The 15,741-nt window shown below is 49.7% G+C and overlaps 5 protein-coding genes across 5 annotated transcripts; 2 read left to right on the top strand and 3 right to left on the bottom strand.

Annotated features, from left to right (window-relative positions):
• Positions 1-307: 307 nt before the first annotated feature.
• ALTATR162_LOCUS11824 (uncharacterized protein) lies at positions 308-1,273 on the bottom strand (the record flags this gene model as incomplete). The annotated part of the gene is made up of 4 exons (XM_043319466.1): positions 308-420; positions 473-808; positions 942-1,158; positions 1,214-1,273. The coding sequence occupies 4 exons, from the start codon at positions 1,271-1,273 to the stop codon at positions 308-310; spliced, it is 726 nt and encodes a 241-aa protein (XP_043175401.1).
• Positions 1,274-4,611: 3,338 nt separating this feature from the next.
• Positions 4,612-5,991, top strand: ALTATR162_LOCUS11823 (uncharacterized protein; the record flags this gene model as incomplete). Its single annotated transcript, XM_043319465.1, has 3 exons — positions 4,612-5,126; positions 5,177-5,502; positions 5,567-5,991. The coding sequence occupies 3 exons, from the start codon at positions 4,612-4,614 to the stop codon at positions 5,989-5,991; spliced, it is 1,266 nt and encodes a 421-aa protein (XP_043175400.1).
• A 1,179-nt stretch (positions 5,992-7,170) lies between these two features.
• Positions 7,171-8,039, top strand: ALTATR162_LOCUS11822 (uncharacterized protein; the record flags this gene model as incomplete). The annotated part of the gene is made up of 3 exons (XM_043319464.1): positions 7,171-7,278; positions 7,367-7,854; positions 7,901-8,039. The coding sequence occupies 3 exons, from the start codon at positions 7,171-7,173 to the stop codon at positions 8,037-8,039; spliced, it is 735 nt and encodes a 244-aa protein (XP_043175399.1).
• A 335-nt stretch (positions 8,040-8,374) lies between these two features.
• On the bottom strand, positions 8,375-11,463 carry ALTATR162_LOCUS11821 (uncharacterized protein; the record flags this gene model as incomplete). Its single annotated transcript, XM_043319463.1, has 6 exons — positions 8,375-8,943; positions 9,004-9,111; positions 9,164-10,602; positions 10,654-10,781; positions 10,841-11,144; positions 11,201-11,463. The coding sequence occupies 6 exons, from the start codon at positions 11,461-11,463 to the stop codon at positions 8,375-8,377; spliced, it is 2,811 nt and encodes a 936-aa protein (XP_043175398.1).
• A 1,303-nt stretch (positions 11,464-12,766) lies between these two features.
• ALTATR162_LOCUS11820 (uncharacterized protein) lies at positions 12,767-15,688 on the bottom strand (the record flags this gene model as incomplete). The annotated part of the gene is made up of 1 exon (XM_043319462.1): positions 12,767-15,688. One exon carries the CDS (start codon positions 15,686-15,688, stop codon positions 12,767-12,769), a length of 2,922 nt encoding a protein of 973 aa, XP_043175397.1.
• Between the last annotated feature and the right edge of the window lie 53 nt (positions 15,689-15,741).

Below are 15,741 nucleotides of genomic sequence, written 5' to 3'. Positions count from 1 at the left end.
TTCTTAGCTTGGACGGATGCATGGAGGTGGCTGTGGCGTTGTGGTTGCGCCGCTGCCTGCAGTAAGCACTAAGGCGGGGTTTGACGCTGCCTAGCAGGCACTCCACCCATATTTCCTGCATTGGAATGCTTGGCGTGGACAAAGAGTCGTTTTGTTTTGAACAGCCTAAAGGGGGTTGGTACTACCTAGGTACATGACAGGTACCTGATCTTGGAAGAGAAGGCATATATTTTACTGTATCCTAGGCAGGAAAGAGATGATGAGACTGGATATAATGGATCGGTATATTTCTATGCTCTTTGTATCCTCAGTCAAAGTAGTTTCCATACATGCCATCCTCATATGCTTGTAGAGTTTCACGCCTACTACCTGAGTCGGTGCCGCAGTAGACGTACACGACAACTCCACGACTCTGTAATCCTAAGTTTTTCTTAGCGACTAGAGTATTCGGTGATAGATATGTAAGACCTACTTTCATTTTGATATGTGGGAAATCGCCACCTCCCGTTTTTACGCAGGTTTGGCATAGTTTCTTGAAGTTTGTCCGGTTCGATTGAAAGAGCCATAAGGGCAAGGAAGATGGATAATCTGCCCTTCAGGCCGCCGTACTGCTCATTTGCCGTTAAAGGTCCATGATTTATGGTTGGCAATAACATATGAGGCCATATGGAGTTGGCTCTTTGGCATCTCAATGTCGGATGGTGTGATGGATCAATACTGAGACTGGATGAAAAGTCTTCGTTATGATGATGGAACCTGAGAGGAAGCCAGTTCTCATTTGTCTCATCTGTGGGCCAAGTTGTCGCATCTAAATATGATAAAGTCAGCGTTTTCACCTGGATATCAACCAACAGTTCATGGTAAGAGTCTGAGAGATCCAGGCGATGTTGGGTGGACTATGATACACAAAGAAATTGTGTAGTTTTGGGAGGTGTTCTTACCGCCTTCAGCTGTGCAATATCCTATCTCTCGTTCGTAGTAAGTACTACAAGCATCGAAGGGCGTCCATCCAATAGGCACCTCTTCGATCTGTCGTATATTTGAGTCACAATACCACCACTTGTATGTAATACCCTCCGCGACGCGTGCCTGTTTATTTAGACCTGTTTCACGATCGGGGGTATCTCTGATTTCGTCGATTCTAAATACGAAGTGCACCTGAATGGCAATGAGGAGTTAGCAGAACTCGGAGCGTTGACTTCACTATACTTACACCGTCCTTTCTAGCTCGATTAGTGAGGCTCAATGTGGCCGCAGTCAAGATATCACTCATATGGGGGGTCGCGGTGTTCGGAACGATGACTGGCGGCAAGTTAGATATAGGGGAAAGCACATCAGTTCTTGAAGCTTCCATGATCTCTCTGTGTAATCTCTTGAACGCTTTCTCGCGTCCCTCCCCATATATGAGTGGCATATGGATATTAAAAATACCGAGCAACGAATATGCAGCATCCTCTTCGCGCTTGGTGACACGTGTATGCGCCCATGAGATCCGCTCATCAACCGTAAAATTTGGTAGAGGACTTCCACGTAGAGCTAGTTCAGCGATGCCGGTAATCCATTGAATCTGGGGTAGAAGTGTGGTCCGATCTCCGAGTCGGTAGCCGTCTCGAGAAAAGAATTCGATATTTACAGGAGCAAGAAGCTCCTGAAGGGTCCAGCCTCGAGTGAACCACCTGCTGTTGCGAAAGGCCAAAAGCCATGTTGGCTCTGAGCCTACATTCTGAGCATATCCGCCAACCGTGACATCGGCAAGATACACATAACAAGTGACCGCATCGTGGTACCATCGATACATTGAGTTGATGGCCTCGCCGACTTCTTGACTACTCTCCTGTTTGATGCAGCACGTGTCGACCCAGAAGAACTGAATCCCGTCTCTTAGAGCTTGATCCCCACAAAAGCGTACTTTATGGTAACCGGAAGGTTTGCCTCTCGCTCGGTTCTTTTTCACATCCTTGAACGAAATCTCATCGTCGTCAGCACCCCACGTGTGCGACAGAATGGCATACGGAGGGATGTCGTTTCCGAAATATTCGACAAGGCTGAGGTCGCCATGGCTATTAATCTGAAGAAGACGCATGTGGATCAGGGAGCTGACGAGCGTGGCCGGACACTTCGGCGAGAAACGATGTCGCACAAGACTACCTGTCACTGAGGGTCTCCAATAAGTTGGCTAGCAGGTGTAGTGTAATGGGCTGTCGCTGATATCGACGTAAGCCATAATGCCTGGGGGAACGGCATTGTGGCGCTGGGCTACCAAGGTCCGGTGACCATAAGCAGCCACCCAACATTGGCGAACCACGTTATTGGACGGGTAGTAGGCACGCTCCGCCAATCACTACCTTTAAATGTTCAGCCTAACTGAACAACAATGTTGAAATGATCTGTCAATCCGTGCAGCAGTTGTTGTACTCCAAGATGCTTGTGGATAGTTGGGATAATCCATGAATGTCATTCGAGAGGCCTGGTTGTGTGCCGTGGTCGGCGTCACCGCGTTGGTTTTAGCGAGCGAATAGAGCCACAGCCTTATCTTCAACTACAAACCGAATGGACGGAAGGACTTACAACTATGGGTTGTAGAACGCACTGTGCTTTTGCTTCGTCAAATTCTTTGCAAAGGGCCTTGTTGTTCTCCTTCACAATACCACAACATTTGACAACGATGATCTCTCCATACAAAGACGCAAACCATTCAGGGCCGGCTCTAGTTTTGGCAGCAATCCAAGAAACCTTAGGAGACTTCCATGGCCTGCCGCTGGAACTTCGAGAAGAGATATGGCTTTATGTTTACGACAAACCCATCATGTACGCGGCATCAAGACGCGATACTAAATTTTCGCCAGTTCTTTGCTGTTCCAAAGGGCTCCGGGAAGAAATCTTATACACTATCATCAGGGATGGCAGTGTGAGAGTGATGTCACTAGAAAGACTACGTGGACTCATCTCTCAAACGTTTGCGGGCCACTCCATAACTCCAGAAGAAGGTATTCTCCCAAGATTCCCGAGTCCGCGTCACCTCTACATCGAATTGGTGGCCATTTTACCAACAATTCCAGGCTTACTTGAGCCACAAAGACCGGACGAACAAAAACAACGCGAAAGAGAGATGAAAAAACCAAGAGGCAAGAAACGTAGGGCGTTACAATATCTGATCGATCGTTCTATAGAGCCTCATCTTAAAGATTGGCGATGGGCCTTGCTAGCTTGTCCCATATCTCGAACCCTGAAGACGATCGTCCTGGGATGCCGATATTTTACACGAACTGAATGGGAGTCTTTAATCTCTCTCGCTGATCTATACTACTTCGTGCGCCAAGCAGTTACAATGGCACAGATGAGTGGTAAAAGAGGTTATCGAATCCAGGTGGAGGCACCAGAAGAGTGGTTGATGGCCAATGCTAAGAAATGGTTGAAGGGGTCGTACAAATGAATGACATAGAGGAAGAGGCTCAATACAGAGGCGAGTAGTCTGGTCGGAAGGCACGAATGACGCTGCTCTGTACGGTGCGATGAGACTGCGGTCGTCAAAACTTAGTGATGGAGCTACATGCGATCTGGTGCAGACGCGATGGCACATTGACGACCACTAGGCGTCCGCAGATCCAGTATCGGATTGGGAGGTTTCCTTAGTTACACCCTGGCTATCCATATCCTTATGCGTGTTGCGCAAGTGCACCTATCAAGCTTTGTGTCATCGACGCACTCGAGCGGTTCGGCGGGTACGAGTTTGTACTGCGGTATGCAGATTCGGGGTCGAGCGATCATCGTGACCGAGGCGCCGGTCATATGCGATAAGGAAGTTACGTACACTAGGGTGATCTATTAAATCGAGAAGCTCGATAAAGCTCAAGCAGGCGCGAGTGCCGTGGTAGAAGCAGAACCGCGCAACACGCGACGCGCTGTTTCCGCTGGCACAGAATGTCCCGATTGCATTACGTCACCTGCTAATCTCAACCTCCTTTCACCAACCTCAGATGTAACATCAAGCTGCCTTCACGCAGAAGATACAGGAACACCTCCGTAGTACGCATCTGTAAGCCCTAGATACCGAGCGATGGCTCTTATCCAGCTTCAAGCACTCAGTGGACATACATCTCACTTGGTCCTTCCCACGCTTTGTCCAGATGGCAGCTCATCGGTGATCATTACTGTCTTTTGCGAAAAGATTGATACTCGAAGAGTCAATCAGATTTCCCCACTTATACCCACCACCACGGGATACTCTTTTGCATTTATAAGTTGGGTTGACTACTATGCTCAGGTAAACAGATGGAGCAGCAATCTTCCACGAAAGTGCTATGACCCTTTCATTTGATCTATTTCCATATCAACTCCTGTTATTGCCTATATTGTGCGACACTGAGCATCGAATTTTGGTCTTGAGTGCAGTTCTGCGCATCGCACACTCACCAATACCGGCGTTCCTTCACTACCCGTTTGTTGTTGATCTGGATTGGCGCCACAGTTGCAGGAGCGTGCGGAAGGCCTTAAATTCATTCACGTGGGGTGAGGGTCTGTCCCTTTGTCTACATTGTAGGAGTTTCTGCTTACACAAATTATCCTACTGCATTGCATACTCACCACGACTGACTGCCACTAACAGCGAATATGGCCCCTTTGACCCGACTGCGATCTAGGCCGGAGCGCCGCATCAACTATGCAGACACGTCTGATTCAGAACCCAAGGTCAGCTTCAGAGCTTCGCCTCAGCCTATCGTATCCACCAGAAAGCGTGGCCGCAGGCCTGCTGCTCACAAGAATGACAGATACGCCTCGTCCGAGATCCCGGTCGTTTATTTCAAGGCTGGTGCGGTTGTCAAGCCAAAAGCAGAGCCGAAGGTGCGCAAGAAGGCGTTGACACGGAAGAAGAAGGAGTGGCCAACAAAGCAAGAGTGCTCCATCTGCGCGACCAAAAAGATCACGGCTCGATCGTTCAAAGCTCCCGATGATGCTTGCGAACATCTTCGGGCTATCTGCAACTTATGCGTTGCAAAAATGCTGAAGACAAAAACCGCCGAACGCCAGCTAAGGAAGGCAGAGCTGAGCTGCCTTATCTCCAAATGCGATCATACTTTAGACTACGCAACTATTAAGGCTATGGTCGGTAAAGCTGCCTTTAAAGAGTAAGTCATCCACTCAAGATACAGTTAGTATATCTACTAACTCACTACAGCTACGACAAAGCCGTCACAAAATACGCTCTCTCTATGGGAGAATCGTACGTCGCCTGTCTTTCCGCGAAATGCGGGTTGTACTTCTCGGCCGAAGACTGCAAGAACACTGAAAGTGGCAAGCAGCTGATCGCATGCCCTTACTGTGAGTACGAAATCTGCTTGAAGTGTAATCGGTCGTGGAAGTCGCACGGAAGAGGCAGCTGTGACCAGGCGAAAAAGGCAGAAGACGAGTTGTGTGAGCAGGCTGTCAAGAACATGGGAGCCAAGCCATGTCCGAACTGCAAGATGAACATCCAGAAGCATGGCGGATGCGATCATATGACGTGTAAGTCTCAACAAATCTCAGATCTAAGTAAGCCTTAAGAGTTTATGCTAATGTACCGTTCTAGGTAGGAAATGCCGCCACGATTTCTGCTGGGTATGCCTCGCCGGATATACCGGGGGCTATCAGCACTTTGATGACTGTCCTCATGCACGGGTTCACGTTGCTATCGAACCTGGCACCTGGATGACAGACAACTTGATCGCCCGAGCAACCGCACGTCGCGACAATCCTACGGCTGCTCCTGCGCCCGTTTCTCAATTACCACCAGTGCCACCACTCCCTCCTCCAGCTGCTGTTTTCGGCGGTCTGCTGAACTTGATCGGAGGAGACGGCGGCGGCAGGAACGCAGATGAGGCATCTGCTCATGGCTCTTCTCGCACTCTTCAAGTTGCTCATCGTTCTGGACGTCCTGATCGGTGGGATCGAGGAGTTACGATCGGTTCGCAAAGCGAAACAAAGATGGCCATATCTGGGCTTGGATGGGATTGAGCAATATTTGCTCATTGCGATTTCATAACGTTCGGTCTTCAGGCATTCAATACCCTTCCGATCTTGATATCGATGTACATGTAGCTATCTGGGATGATTGGATATGAAAATTGGCATTATGATCGCCGTCCACGTAAATACCAGAGTTTCTCCTACATCCATTCTTATCCATTCTTATCCTACAATGCTTTCTTCACAAGCCGTGCCTGTACCACTATTGTGGATCATAGCTTATAAAAATATGTCATCAGTGGACTATTCGTACGATGTCACACAACCAATGGCAGTCAATCGAGCTACGTTTTGATCCTCATTAGTTCTGAAAAATTACGCTACTAGACGAGTCTTTATTCTGACGTCTTCAGTGCGCTATCTGCTGATCACTTGTTGGCTAGGTCCGAATCAACGTTACTGTACTCACTGAAGAGAAATCATATGATACCTGTCTTTAGCGTCATGGCGCAAGTCTTGGATTCTATACATAATCGTATCGCTATATCCGTCCATGCTCACACTCACCCACTCCCCGGAAGTTTTCTTACTCCGTATATCTATAGCCGCTATTGGTATACATGTCTTAAAAGTCTGGGAAAGAATACTAAATCACACAAGTATGAGATATGGTCGTGAGTATAGTGCGACTCATCAGCGAGGAAAACGATGCCACTCATGCGGGGATAACTGAACCGATACTAGTGCCTACGTGGCTCTGATATAGCGCATATTAGACGCCGTCTTGCATAATAATGTCCGATAGAACGCAACAGATCGGAGCACAGGAGCCTCTTTCTAGACCGAAACACAATGTCGTTGCTTGTATTTGTTTCTCCGCGCTGACCGGCCTGGATAAGCCGTACGAAGGAGCTCCTTTTTCTAAGTTATACCTAATGCTCAAGCTATGTCCTGAAGGTATACACAGTACTTCTTGTTGCAATACTTGCAGAATATTATAACTGTATACCTCTAGGGTACCTTTTCTAGCACAAGGGTGCAGCTCAAGAAAAACAACCTCTTTTGCAATGCGCCTTCTCTATACTGAACCTCGGCAAGCACACCACGCGAGAAGTCCATACAAACATGGCTTCTTGGTGTGTACCCTTCTGTTCTCTCACCATCGTGCTCGCTGTGGCACAATTATCGTTATACAAGACTATCGTCCGCTTCGATTAGTATTTCACCATGAGCGATGCCAATTCCGACGACTGGGTAGACTCACCTAGTTCGGTTGAGCAAGATGAGCAACAGTTCCCGAAGAGCAGCGTGGAGGAAGTAGAGAGGACTGCGTACGTATCTAACACTTAACAACAGACTCTACAGGGTCTCTGCGACCTCACACATTCAAGTTATTACACTTCAACTAACGCATCTCAAATAGCGGCAACACGCACCGACGCACCGACGCACCTCATCACTGTCATCAGGCATCGCAGCTATGTCTCTGGTCCAGCTTGCATCCGCCCAACCACGTCAGCCAACTTCCCCACCGCCACCACACAGCTCCACCTTACCCAACCAAATCGAGCACGAGCCCGATCACGACCGGAACCGCTCTCCCAAATCCTCCTTGCCAGACTACCACGACCCAGACTCACCGACGCAAAAGCGCGGGAAAGGCATCGTTCGCAACCCTGTGGCAGATACGTGGCGCGAAGACGCGTATATGAAAGAGAAAGCGAGCGAGCGGAAGATAACAGTTGCAGAAGCGAGTAAAGTGCAGGATAGGTGGAGGTGTGAGTATTGCGGTCGACTGAATGAGAGGGGGACCGAGACAACTGCATCGGAAAATCCAGCAACTACCACGCCAACAATCCTGACGCGTGATGGCGACATTCCGCAGATTGGTGCTCCTGGACCGTCGGACGAGTAAGCGTATCCTTCGGGGTCATCTAATCATCTAACCTTTATCCAGATCAACAGAACCGGTATACGTCCCCCAACCTCCAAAATCTGGTGTACCTTATGCAAAGTGCGGATACTGCAGAGAGAAACTCCCTCTTAACCCTGCGAAATACGATGTCCGTGGACTACCTGAGGACGGTATAAGATAGGACTATGTGCACCAGTCTAGGGCGGTCAGACAGGCGATGAGGCGGGAGGCTAGGACTGAAGCAGCACGCAGAGTGGTCTCTAGGTCGAGAGTGGACCTCAGGAACGAGAGGTCAGAGGCAAGGAGCGCGAGGGATGAAGAAAGGGAAGAGGGTGATGGTGGAGAAGACCAGAATGAGGAGGGAGGTGCGGACAACGACGAAGATGTGTGGGAAGACGACAATGAGTGAGCAGATTCCAGAGGAGGATGTGAAAGTGGACCCGGACGGATACAGCAGTACCCACCATCACTAGATAGTTAGATCGGTCATATGAAACCCATCTCCAAAACCCAATCCTACCAACTACCCAACCACCAAACCAACCCTCCAATCCCCAGTGTAACCCCACCATGCCACGCAAGCCCCCAAGCCATGGCAAATAAAAACTTGGGGCTAAATACGGTCCAAATGAAAAGATGCTGCCTCAACACCGTACAAGCCAGCATAACAGCGCCTAGCATACCCCCCGTCCAGAATGTCAACAAAGCAACATGTCCCACCCATTCCTTCTTCTCCTTCCTAGTCTCTCTCCCCTTCTCCTCCTTCCTCGCAAGCTCATTCAACCACTCCCTTTCCCTAGCTATCCAGTCCGCGACATGAAGTTCGCTTGTATCAATGTAGCGCTCAGTGCGACCGTGAGAACCTAGGAGGAGGATACCAGCTAGAGACCAGTATACAGGGCCAGCCCAGTTTGACAGGAAGACTAGGAGACCGACGGCAAGGACGTTGTAGCCAGAGACGCCGTTGTAGGAGTTTGAGAGGTCGATGGAGGAAATTGAGTTGCTGTTGCCGAGGGCGAAGAAGGAGGTTTGGGTTAGGAGGAGGGTTGTTAGGGTTACGGCTGTGGGAGTGAGGTCGAGAAGAGCTGTGGAGGGCGTGGCGTTAGCTTGGGAATGGTCTGATATAGGGGATGGAGGTAGCTTACTTAGGAAGAAGTACTGTAGTCGGAAGAGGAAGTAGAGGGGGATGTTTTGTGCTTTTGTTTGTGTAAAGAGGAAGAGTGTCATTAGGTCGAAGAATGCGACTGCGAATTCTGTGATGCTGTTAGTAACTTTATAAACTTCATGTGATAGGAGTCAACATACCGCCGTTACCCTGCTTCCCACGTCTCTTCCTCCGCTGCGATCTTGTCCACTCAGCGAAGGCAATCCAAGTTCCACTCAGAAGTAACCCTCCAAACACCATACGCGCAAGACCGACAAGTTCCAACGTCTCGACATTCTCCACCAAGCTTGCGGTAAGGCCGTAGGTCAGCTCTGGTGCATCTTTGACTGTGAACGCAAGCTTGAAGATCACCGCAGTGCCGCAGAGCGGCAGTACAGCAATCGTTCCAAACATGCGATTCTGATCCGTAGACTCGATCTCCACACTGTGATGTTTCTGTTCTGTATCGAATGTCGCAATAGAACGCGCAACATGCCTGGCTAATCGGATCGTAACGTCCATGTATGTAGCGCCGATCAAAATCCAGAGGATGACCGAGGCATTACCGTGGAAGATCCCGCTGTTGACGATATCATCGGCACCGGCGTACTTCTGCCCGGTTTGATTCCATCGTCTTACTACTCTGTGTATGGCTAGTGCCATGATGGCAGGGTGGAAGATCCAATTGTTGTACCATTCCTTTCGCATGTTGTTGAAGAAAAGGCAAAGGAACCAACCAGACGTAGCCCAATACCAGAAATTGTGCTCTTCCTCAACATATGAAGAGGCAAACATGAGTACGGCGTACAACACGAAGGCGAAGCCATAGTAAATGCCGGCTGGCGTGGCAGGTCGGAAAGCCGGAAGCGTGAAGTAGCTCAAGGTGCAGATGAGGAAAGCTAAACCGGCTCCCAAGAAAAGGCGAGCGACATTGTAGTTCGAAGCTGTGCTAGACATCGTGTCCTGGGCTTCGTGCATGAACTGGTAAATATGATCTTGGAAACCGTCGCTGAACGCACTCATCGCCGCTTGCCAGAGACATGCTAGCAATTGACCATCTGACAGATGCGAGCGGCCTTCCCCAGACTTGAAGCATGCAAATCCCATCTCATCTTTTGTCAAAACTTGCTCGTCAAATCGCAGACTGGTATACTTGGCCTCGACAATCTTCTTCATCTGCTTAGCATTGCGATAGAGAAGTTGCATGCGGTCCGACGGCTTATCCCAGAACCCCAGGAATTCTTTCAAAAAGACACCCAGATTATTCTGTGGAACAGGGAACCCAAGCATACCCGCCAGTGTCGGAGCAATGTCGCTCTGCTCAACCAAGCGGTAGTATTTAAACTCTCCTTCATTCTTCGGTTTGATCGGACTCCGTCTATCAGCAGACTCAGTGACCTTGGTGAGCTTCGGACTCATAAAGACAAGTGCCGGAGACGTTTCGCCTGGCGATGAGCCACCGTGATTACCACCATCGTTCATGCCGTGATCGCCGCAGAGTACGAAAAGGGTGTTTGAGAGGTGATCTTCGTTCTCGATGGCCGTGTAGATGTCGCGGACAATGTCATCCATTTCGATTTGCTTCGGCACCATGTTCGGGCTAGATACCAATTAGTATTCTGCAGCAAGTTCAGAACCCAGGAGATTGTACCTCTTGGGACCAGCCTTGTGCCCAATATGATCCAAACCCAAATAATGCATAATCATAGCATTCCAGTCACTATTTAGCAACTCATTAGGAACATGTCTCGTCACATTGTTGTCAACCTCTGTGAAGTCCTGCACTTGAGAATCAACAATCTATTGCTCCTATATACAGCGGGACGCTTATGACTGACCGAAACAAAGAAGCTGCTTGTCCCATCGGCGCGCTCAAACACGTTCGGGAAGAGCTTCAGCCAGGTGTCGTCGCCGTACATGACCAGCTTCCCTTTCCCATTGTCATAGTCCTTTGCTTTGATTTGCGCGAGCCATGTATCTTGCGTCGCGAGAGTAGACGTGGTGTCTGATTCGGCGAAGTTAAGAATTACGTCTACGAAGGAGGGTATAGAGCCTGTGGTTATGGCTTTTACGCGGGGCATGGTGATCGTGGGAGAAGTAGCGTGAGCTGTGAACGGAAGCGCGGTGCCATCTCGTATAAGGCTACACAGTTGTCAGTTATGATGCTGTCTGCACGCGACTTCGGAAATGGGCCATACCTCTGCACGAAAGTCATGCCGCTTTCTTCTCCGTATACGAAGTCGCTCCTCAGCGCATCGACAACCATGAAGATTAGCTTGTCAAAGGGCGCCTCTGGCGGCTTCTGCCAATCCTCACCCGTCTTCTCAGACCATGCAAGCTCTTCATACTCCGCTAGTCCGGGCATGAAAGGTTTATACGGGAAGAAGCCAGTCGCAAAAACCAGTATCGCGACGGGGATGAGGAGGTTCGCAACCGTGAGAAGAGCCGTTCGAAGCGTCATCATGACCTATGTACCTGCCGATTAGTTGATTAAGATTTCAAAGCGCGGCTATAGCATGACGAGCAGTTCCAATGCCAGAAGGGAAAGTTCACGCGTCCAACATGGTGTCGCTAGACGCGACGTTACGATTGCGGCTCTGGGAACTCAGGGTCCAAGCTCTAGTCCCAAGAGAATCTAGTGGAGAACGCCATGGAGCCAATGACATCACTACCTCGGAGCTTCCCAAATGTCAGCATCTGCTCCGAAGCAACCATTCATGTATCCAGCGCCATTGGGACTCACTGGCTTAACGAGAACGAGCCTGCCTGTCTGTATCCCGGCTCCACACATCTACCTGCCGATCCGTTCTATCAGCTCTGCCAGCCGCTTCCCGAAATCCGACCGAACTTTCGAAAAGCAACTTTCCGCATACCTCCAACAAAATCACCTTTCACACTCTCCTAGGTCGTCGTCTCCAGCATCCAATATGTCATTCGTCCTTCCCGGCCTTCGTAGGGGCTTGATGCTCAGCACGCCACTCATCTTGTCGACACCTTTGTTGGCATATTCGTTCCGGAATGCACAGCGCATACGATGTGATGGCCCGGATCCCATCACCAAGATCACAAACGATCTTACAAGCAACTATACGACGGAAGCGAGAACGCCAGTTATCACTCAATCAGGCGCCATGAACCCGAAAGCAGTTCGTCAAATCAGCATGGGAAGCATTCTGGGTGTAATTGGAGGCCTGGGAATCAGTGTATTCAGCAAACCACTAGCTGTGCTGATCGGGTTGGGAATATTTGCTCTACAAGTACGTTCATTGTTTCATTTCTAAAGTTCGATTGGAATCTAGGATACAGGACTGGGATATCTATGTGGTATATGCAAGACACGCTACCGTTTACCATGCTTTGAACTTCGGAGAGAATGAAATTGACGCATGACAGTTCATCGAGTCGCGAGGTATCCATGTCATACCATATTCGTTCCTGGAGCGCCGGGTAAAATCGATGAATGTCCGGTCACTAGTGCGCGACAACGTGGCCTTCAAGTTGTCCTTCGGTCTGACTTTCGCGATGGCTGCGTTTGCTGAGTTTTAGAATGCTAGGTTTGGTGTCTTTGCTCAGTACGAATTCGGCTGGGGGAAGCCTTGAACGAAGCGATGTGCTGGATTCATTGCTTGGGGCTGTAGTTGCATTTGCAGTTGCTTGCAAGTCTGCCAGAAAGCTTTGACGGTTTCCTTAAAAGCCGTTCCATTTCTTGCGTTTCTGTATGTATGTCAGCACCAAAATTCACAATCCGCAAGTACAAGTAAGTCTCACCTAGCCATACTCTCGATGAGCTTGCGCACCATATCTTGAACGCCTTGGTCTTGTTGAAGGCGCTGCAAAAGTGGCTGCTCTGCTAGAGAGTTTGTAATGTACGCCCTTGAGTTCTTGTCGGCTCTTATTAGAGCACGAAGAGGTGCAATAATATGTTCTAGACTCGTGAAGTCCACCTCGCCGCACACGTTAGCGATGAGAGCAAGCGTCACTGCCGGTCCGAAGTGAGCTACTATCTCCTGCGTCGTGGCTTGATGAGGGTTATGCGTATTTCCTGCCAATTCGAAGATGTCCTTCCACAGCTTGGCAGCTGCGCGTTTCGGTAGCACCTCAGGCGACTTAATAGACTCAATCGTGAAGCCGAACATGCCTGATAGATTCTCTGGTGACTCTTGCGTCATGATTCGTGGATCAGTGTTGATAAAATTCTGGACGAGTTCTATACAGCCAACAGCAATTTCCGGATCGTTGCGTGGATGCTCTAGTGCCCGCATGATTCTTAGATCGTGTTGGAGTAATCGCTGGGCCTGGACTTGGAAGCCTTCCGGTTTATGATGCTTGTGTGACGAGATCCAGCAGCATGCTGTCTCCAAGACGAATGGCAGTCTTGGCGTCTGCACTGTGGTCTTAGTGATGAAGTCAATAGCAGCAGAATGTGGTAGTACAAAGGGACCGGAGACAGTCTCCTTGAACCCCGTGCGGAGTACACAACACGCCGCTTCGATCATCTCGTCGTTACCCGGAAATACCGAAGTCATATAGTTTATGAGGTTGATGACCTGATTCTGGATCTCTTTGCCAGGTCCCTGCTGCCAGAATACTGAAGGCTCCTTGTCAGATTCCAAGTCCACCACTTCTTCGTCCGAGGCTTGCATTGCCTTTCCGACGCTCGCAAGACACTTCAAAGTGGTCAAAGCTAGTACTTGGCCCACCTCCACATCTCCTCCTTCTTTAGTGATGTTGACTGATTGCATAGCATCGCGTGTAATGTACTCAAAGAGCTGCCGTACGCCTTCAAATTGCTTCTCTTCTGTGTTCTGGGCTTGTACTATGGCGGCGATACCTTTCAGGACCATACTCTTGGTGAATTCCTCAGCAGTCGGATAGGTAATGAATTGCTCGTACATCTGGAAAAACGATGGTAGCTCGCCAGTCAATGACTTTCGGCACTCAGAGCAAAGTGAGGCAAATGACTTTGCAGCTCCGTGAGCGATAGCTGGTTGAGCAAGAGCTGTGAGCAGAAAAGGAAGAACTTGAGGGAGGAATTGAGGGTTACGGAGGAAGAAATGGTTTAGAGCTGCGACAAGCTCGACAACGGTCCTTCGGGTAATCGCGGGAACACCAGGAGCGCTGGATATGGTTGAGAAAAGTGGTTGCTCGAATAGTCTGGTCAGACGATTGTCAGAACCTCGAGTTAGAGCGTCGGCGATGGCAATCAGACCGAAGAGCCCAGTCTCAAGCTCGAACCAGTTTCCTGCACTTAGTCCACGTAGAGCAAAGTCGACGAACTGATCGGTCAGCACGTCACGTAAAGGCTCGTATGCCTCCATGATGATATCTCGGACATCGATACGGAAAACTTTGAACGTCTTCTTCGCGTCAGAATCCCATGATTCGGTGACGTCAGTGGGTGGATAGATGATCTTCTGCACAAGCTCAGAGACTGCTTGGAGCACGTTGGCTTTTGCAGTGTCCATCCAGGCCGGAGGCTGCTCTCCTGCAGTATACATGAAAGTCTCCTCAGCGATGGCGCTGACATAGTTGCTCCAGAAGTCAAGTACCACCGGTGCAACTTCATCTTCGGCGCCTACTGGCTCAGGGTACTTGAGGAGATCATGCAAGAAGGACATGACCTGCTGATGATGTGTACTTTCTGGTTGATTGTAAATGACTTTAGTATCAAGCAGAATCTGTCCGTAGGCGACAATGATCCGGGCGAGGGAAATGGTCTCGGCGTCAGAATTCTTGAGGATTTCTAGACCCCATGGGCCTGAGATTGCCGACCACAGCATCTCCTGATGTTTTGCCTCGAAAAAGGTGGGATAGTTTTCGAGGATCTCGGCTACCAGTTCCATTGCATCTTCGACATGATATTCCAAACATGTCAGGGCGAGTTCGTTTACCGAACGAAGATGTTGAAGCTTCTCAGTGTCATCCTTGAACTCAGATTGAGCATAGAAGATCCATCCTGTGAAGCACTTCAAAGCGGCTATGCAGATCTTCTCTCCTTGTTGCACTGATTGTGCGTAGTTGGAGTCGTCGATGGATACTGATAGCCATTTGATGCCACGACCGAATGCCACGTGGAGGAGAATCTCAACACTCTCTACGTTTGCTACCATGCGCTCCGCTGATTTCCGGTCTGGAAGGTTGGATGGCTTCTTGGCTTCGTCAGCTAAACTCATAACAAAGTCAAGCATGACCAGAAGCTGCTCGTCGGAGAACTGCGGTAGAAGATCCCATGTCGAAGGATGTTCATTCAACGCCTCATCTAGAACTGGGCGCTGGGCAGCGAATGATGCAGCCAAGCTCCTGATGCAATGGGTCCACACAGAGATAGGCTTAGTGAAGTACTGGGCCAAGGTCGAGCTGACCTTCCGGGTGGCTATGGACGAGCTAGGCCGTGAGACGAGATGGTGAACGAGCGTCGAAAGCAGTTGCTCAGATTCCTCTTCGCTCAGTTCAGCCGAATCGGCGTTGAGCTTGACGGTGAGGGTAAGGGCGCCGAAGAAGCGGACCTGCTCGTTGTCGCTCTTCAAGAGAGCATCTGCAATTTCCCAACCTTGGGGCGACCGCTGGAGGACACGAAGTGTGGCCTCGGTCTCGGCGATCTTCTTTGCTTGACCAGGTTCGTATATGGACTTTACCAGGCGCTCAATCTCCTCATAGGGCAGAGGAAACGCACCGTTGCTCGCCATGTTGAGACGGGTCGAGAGTACTGTACTACGAGGCGTTGTTAGCTATGATGTTT

Source organism: Alternaria atra (assembly GCF_907166805.1).
Source record: "Alternaria atra isolate CS162 genome assembly, contig: 37, whole genome shotgun sequence".
Lineage (NCBI taxonomy): Eukaryota > Fungi > Ascomycota > Dothideomycetes > Pleosporales > Pleosporaceae > Alternaria > Alternaria atra.
The sequence above is the reverse complement of the archived record's forward strand: the minus strand, read 5'-3'. Positions and strand labels throughout refer to the sequence as shown.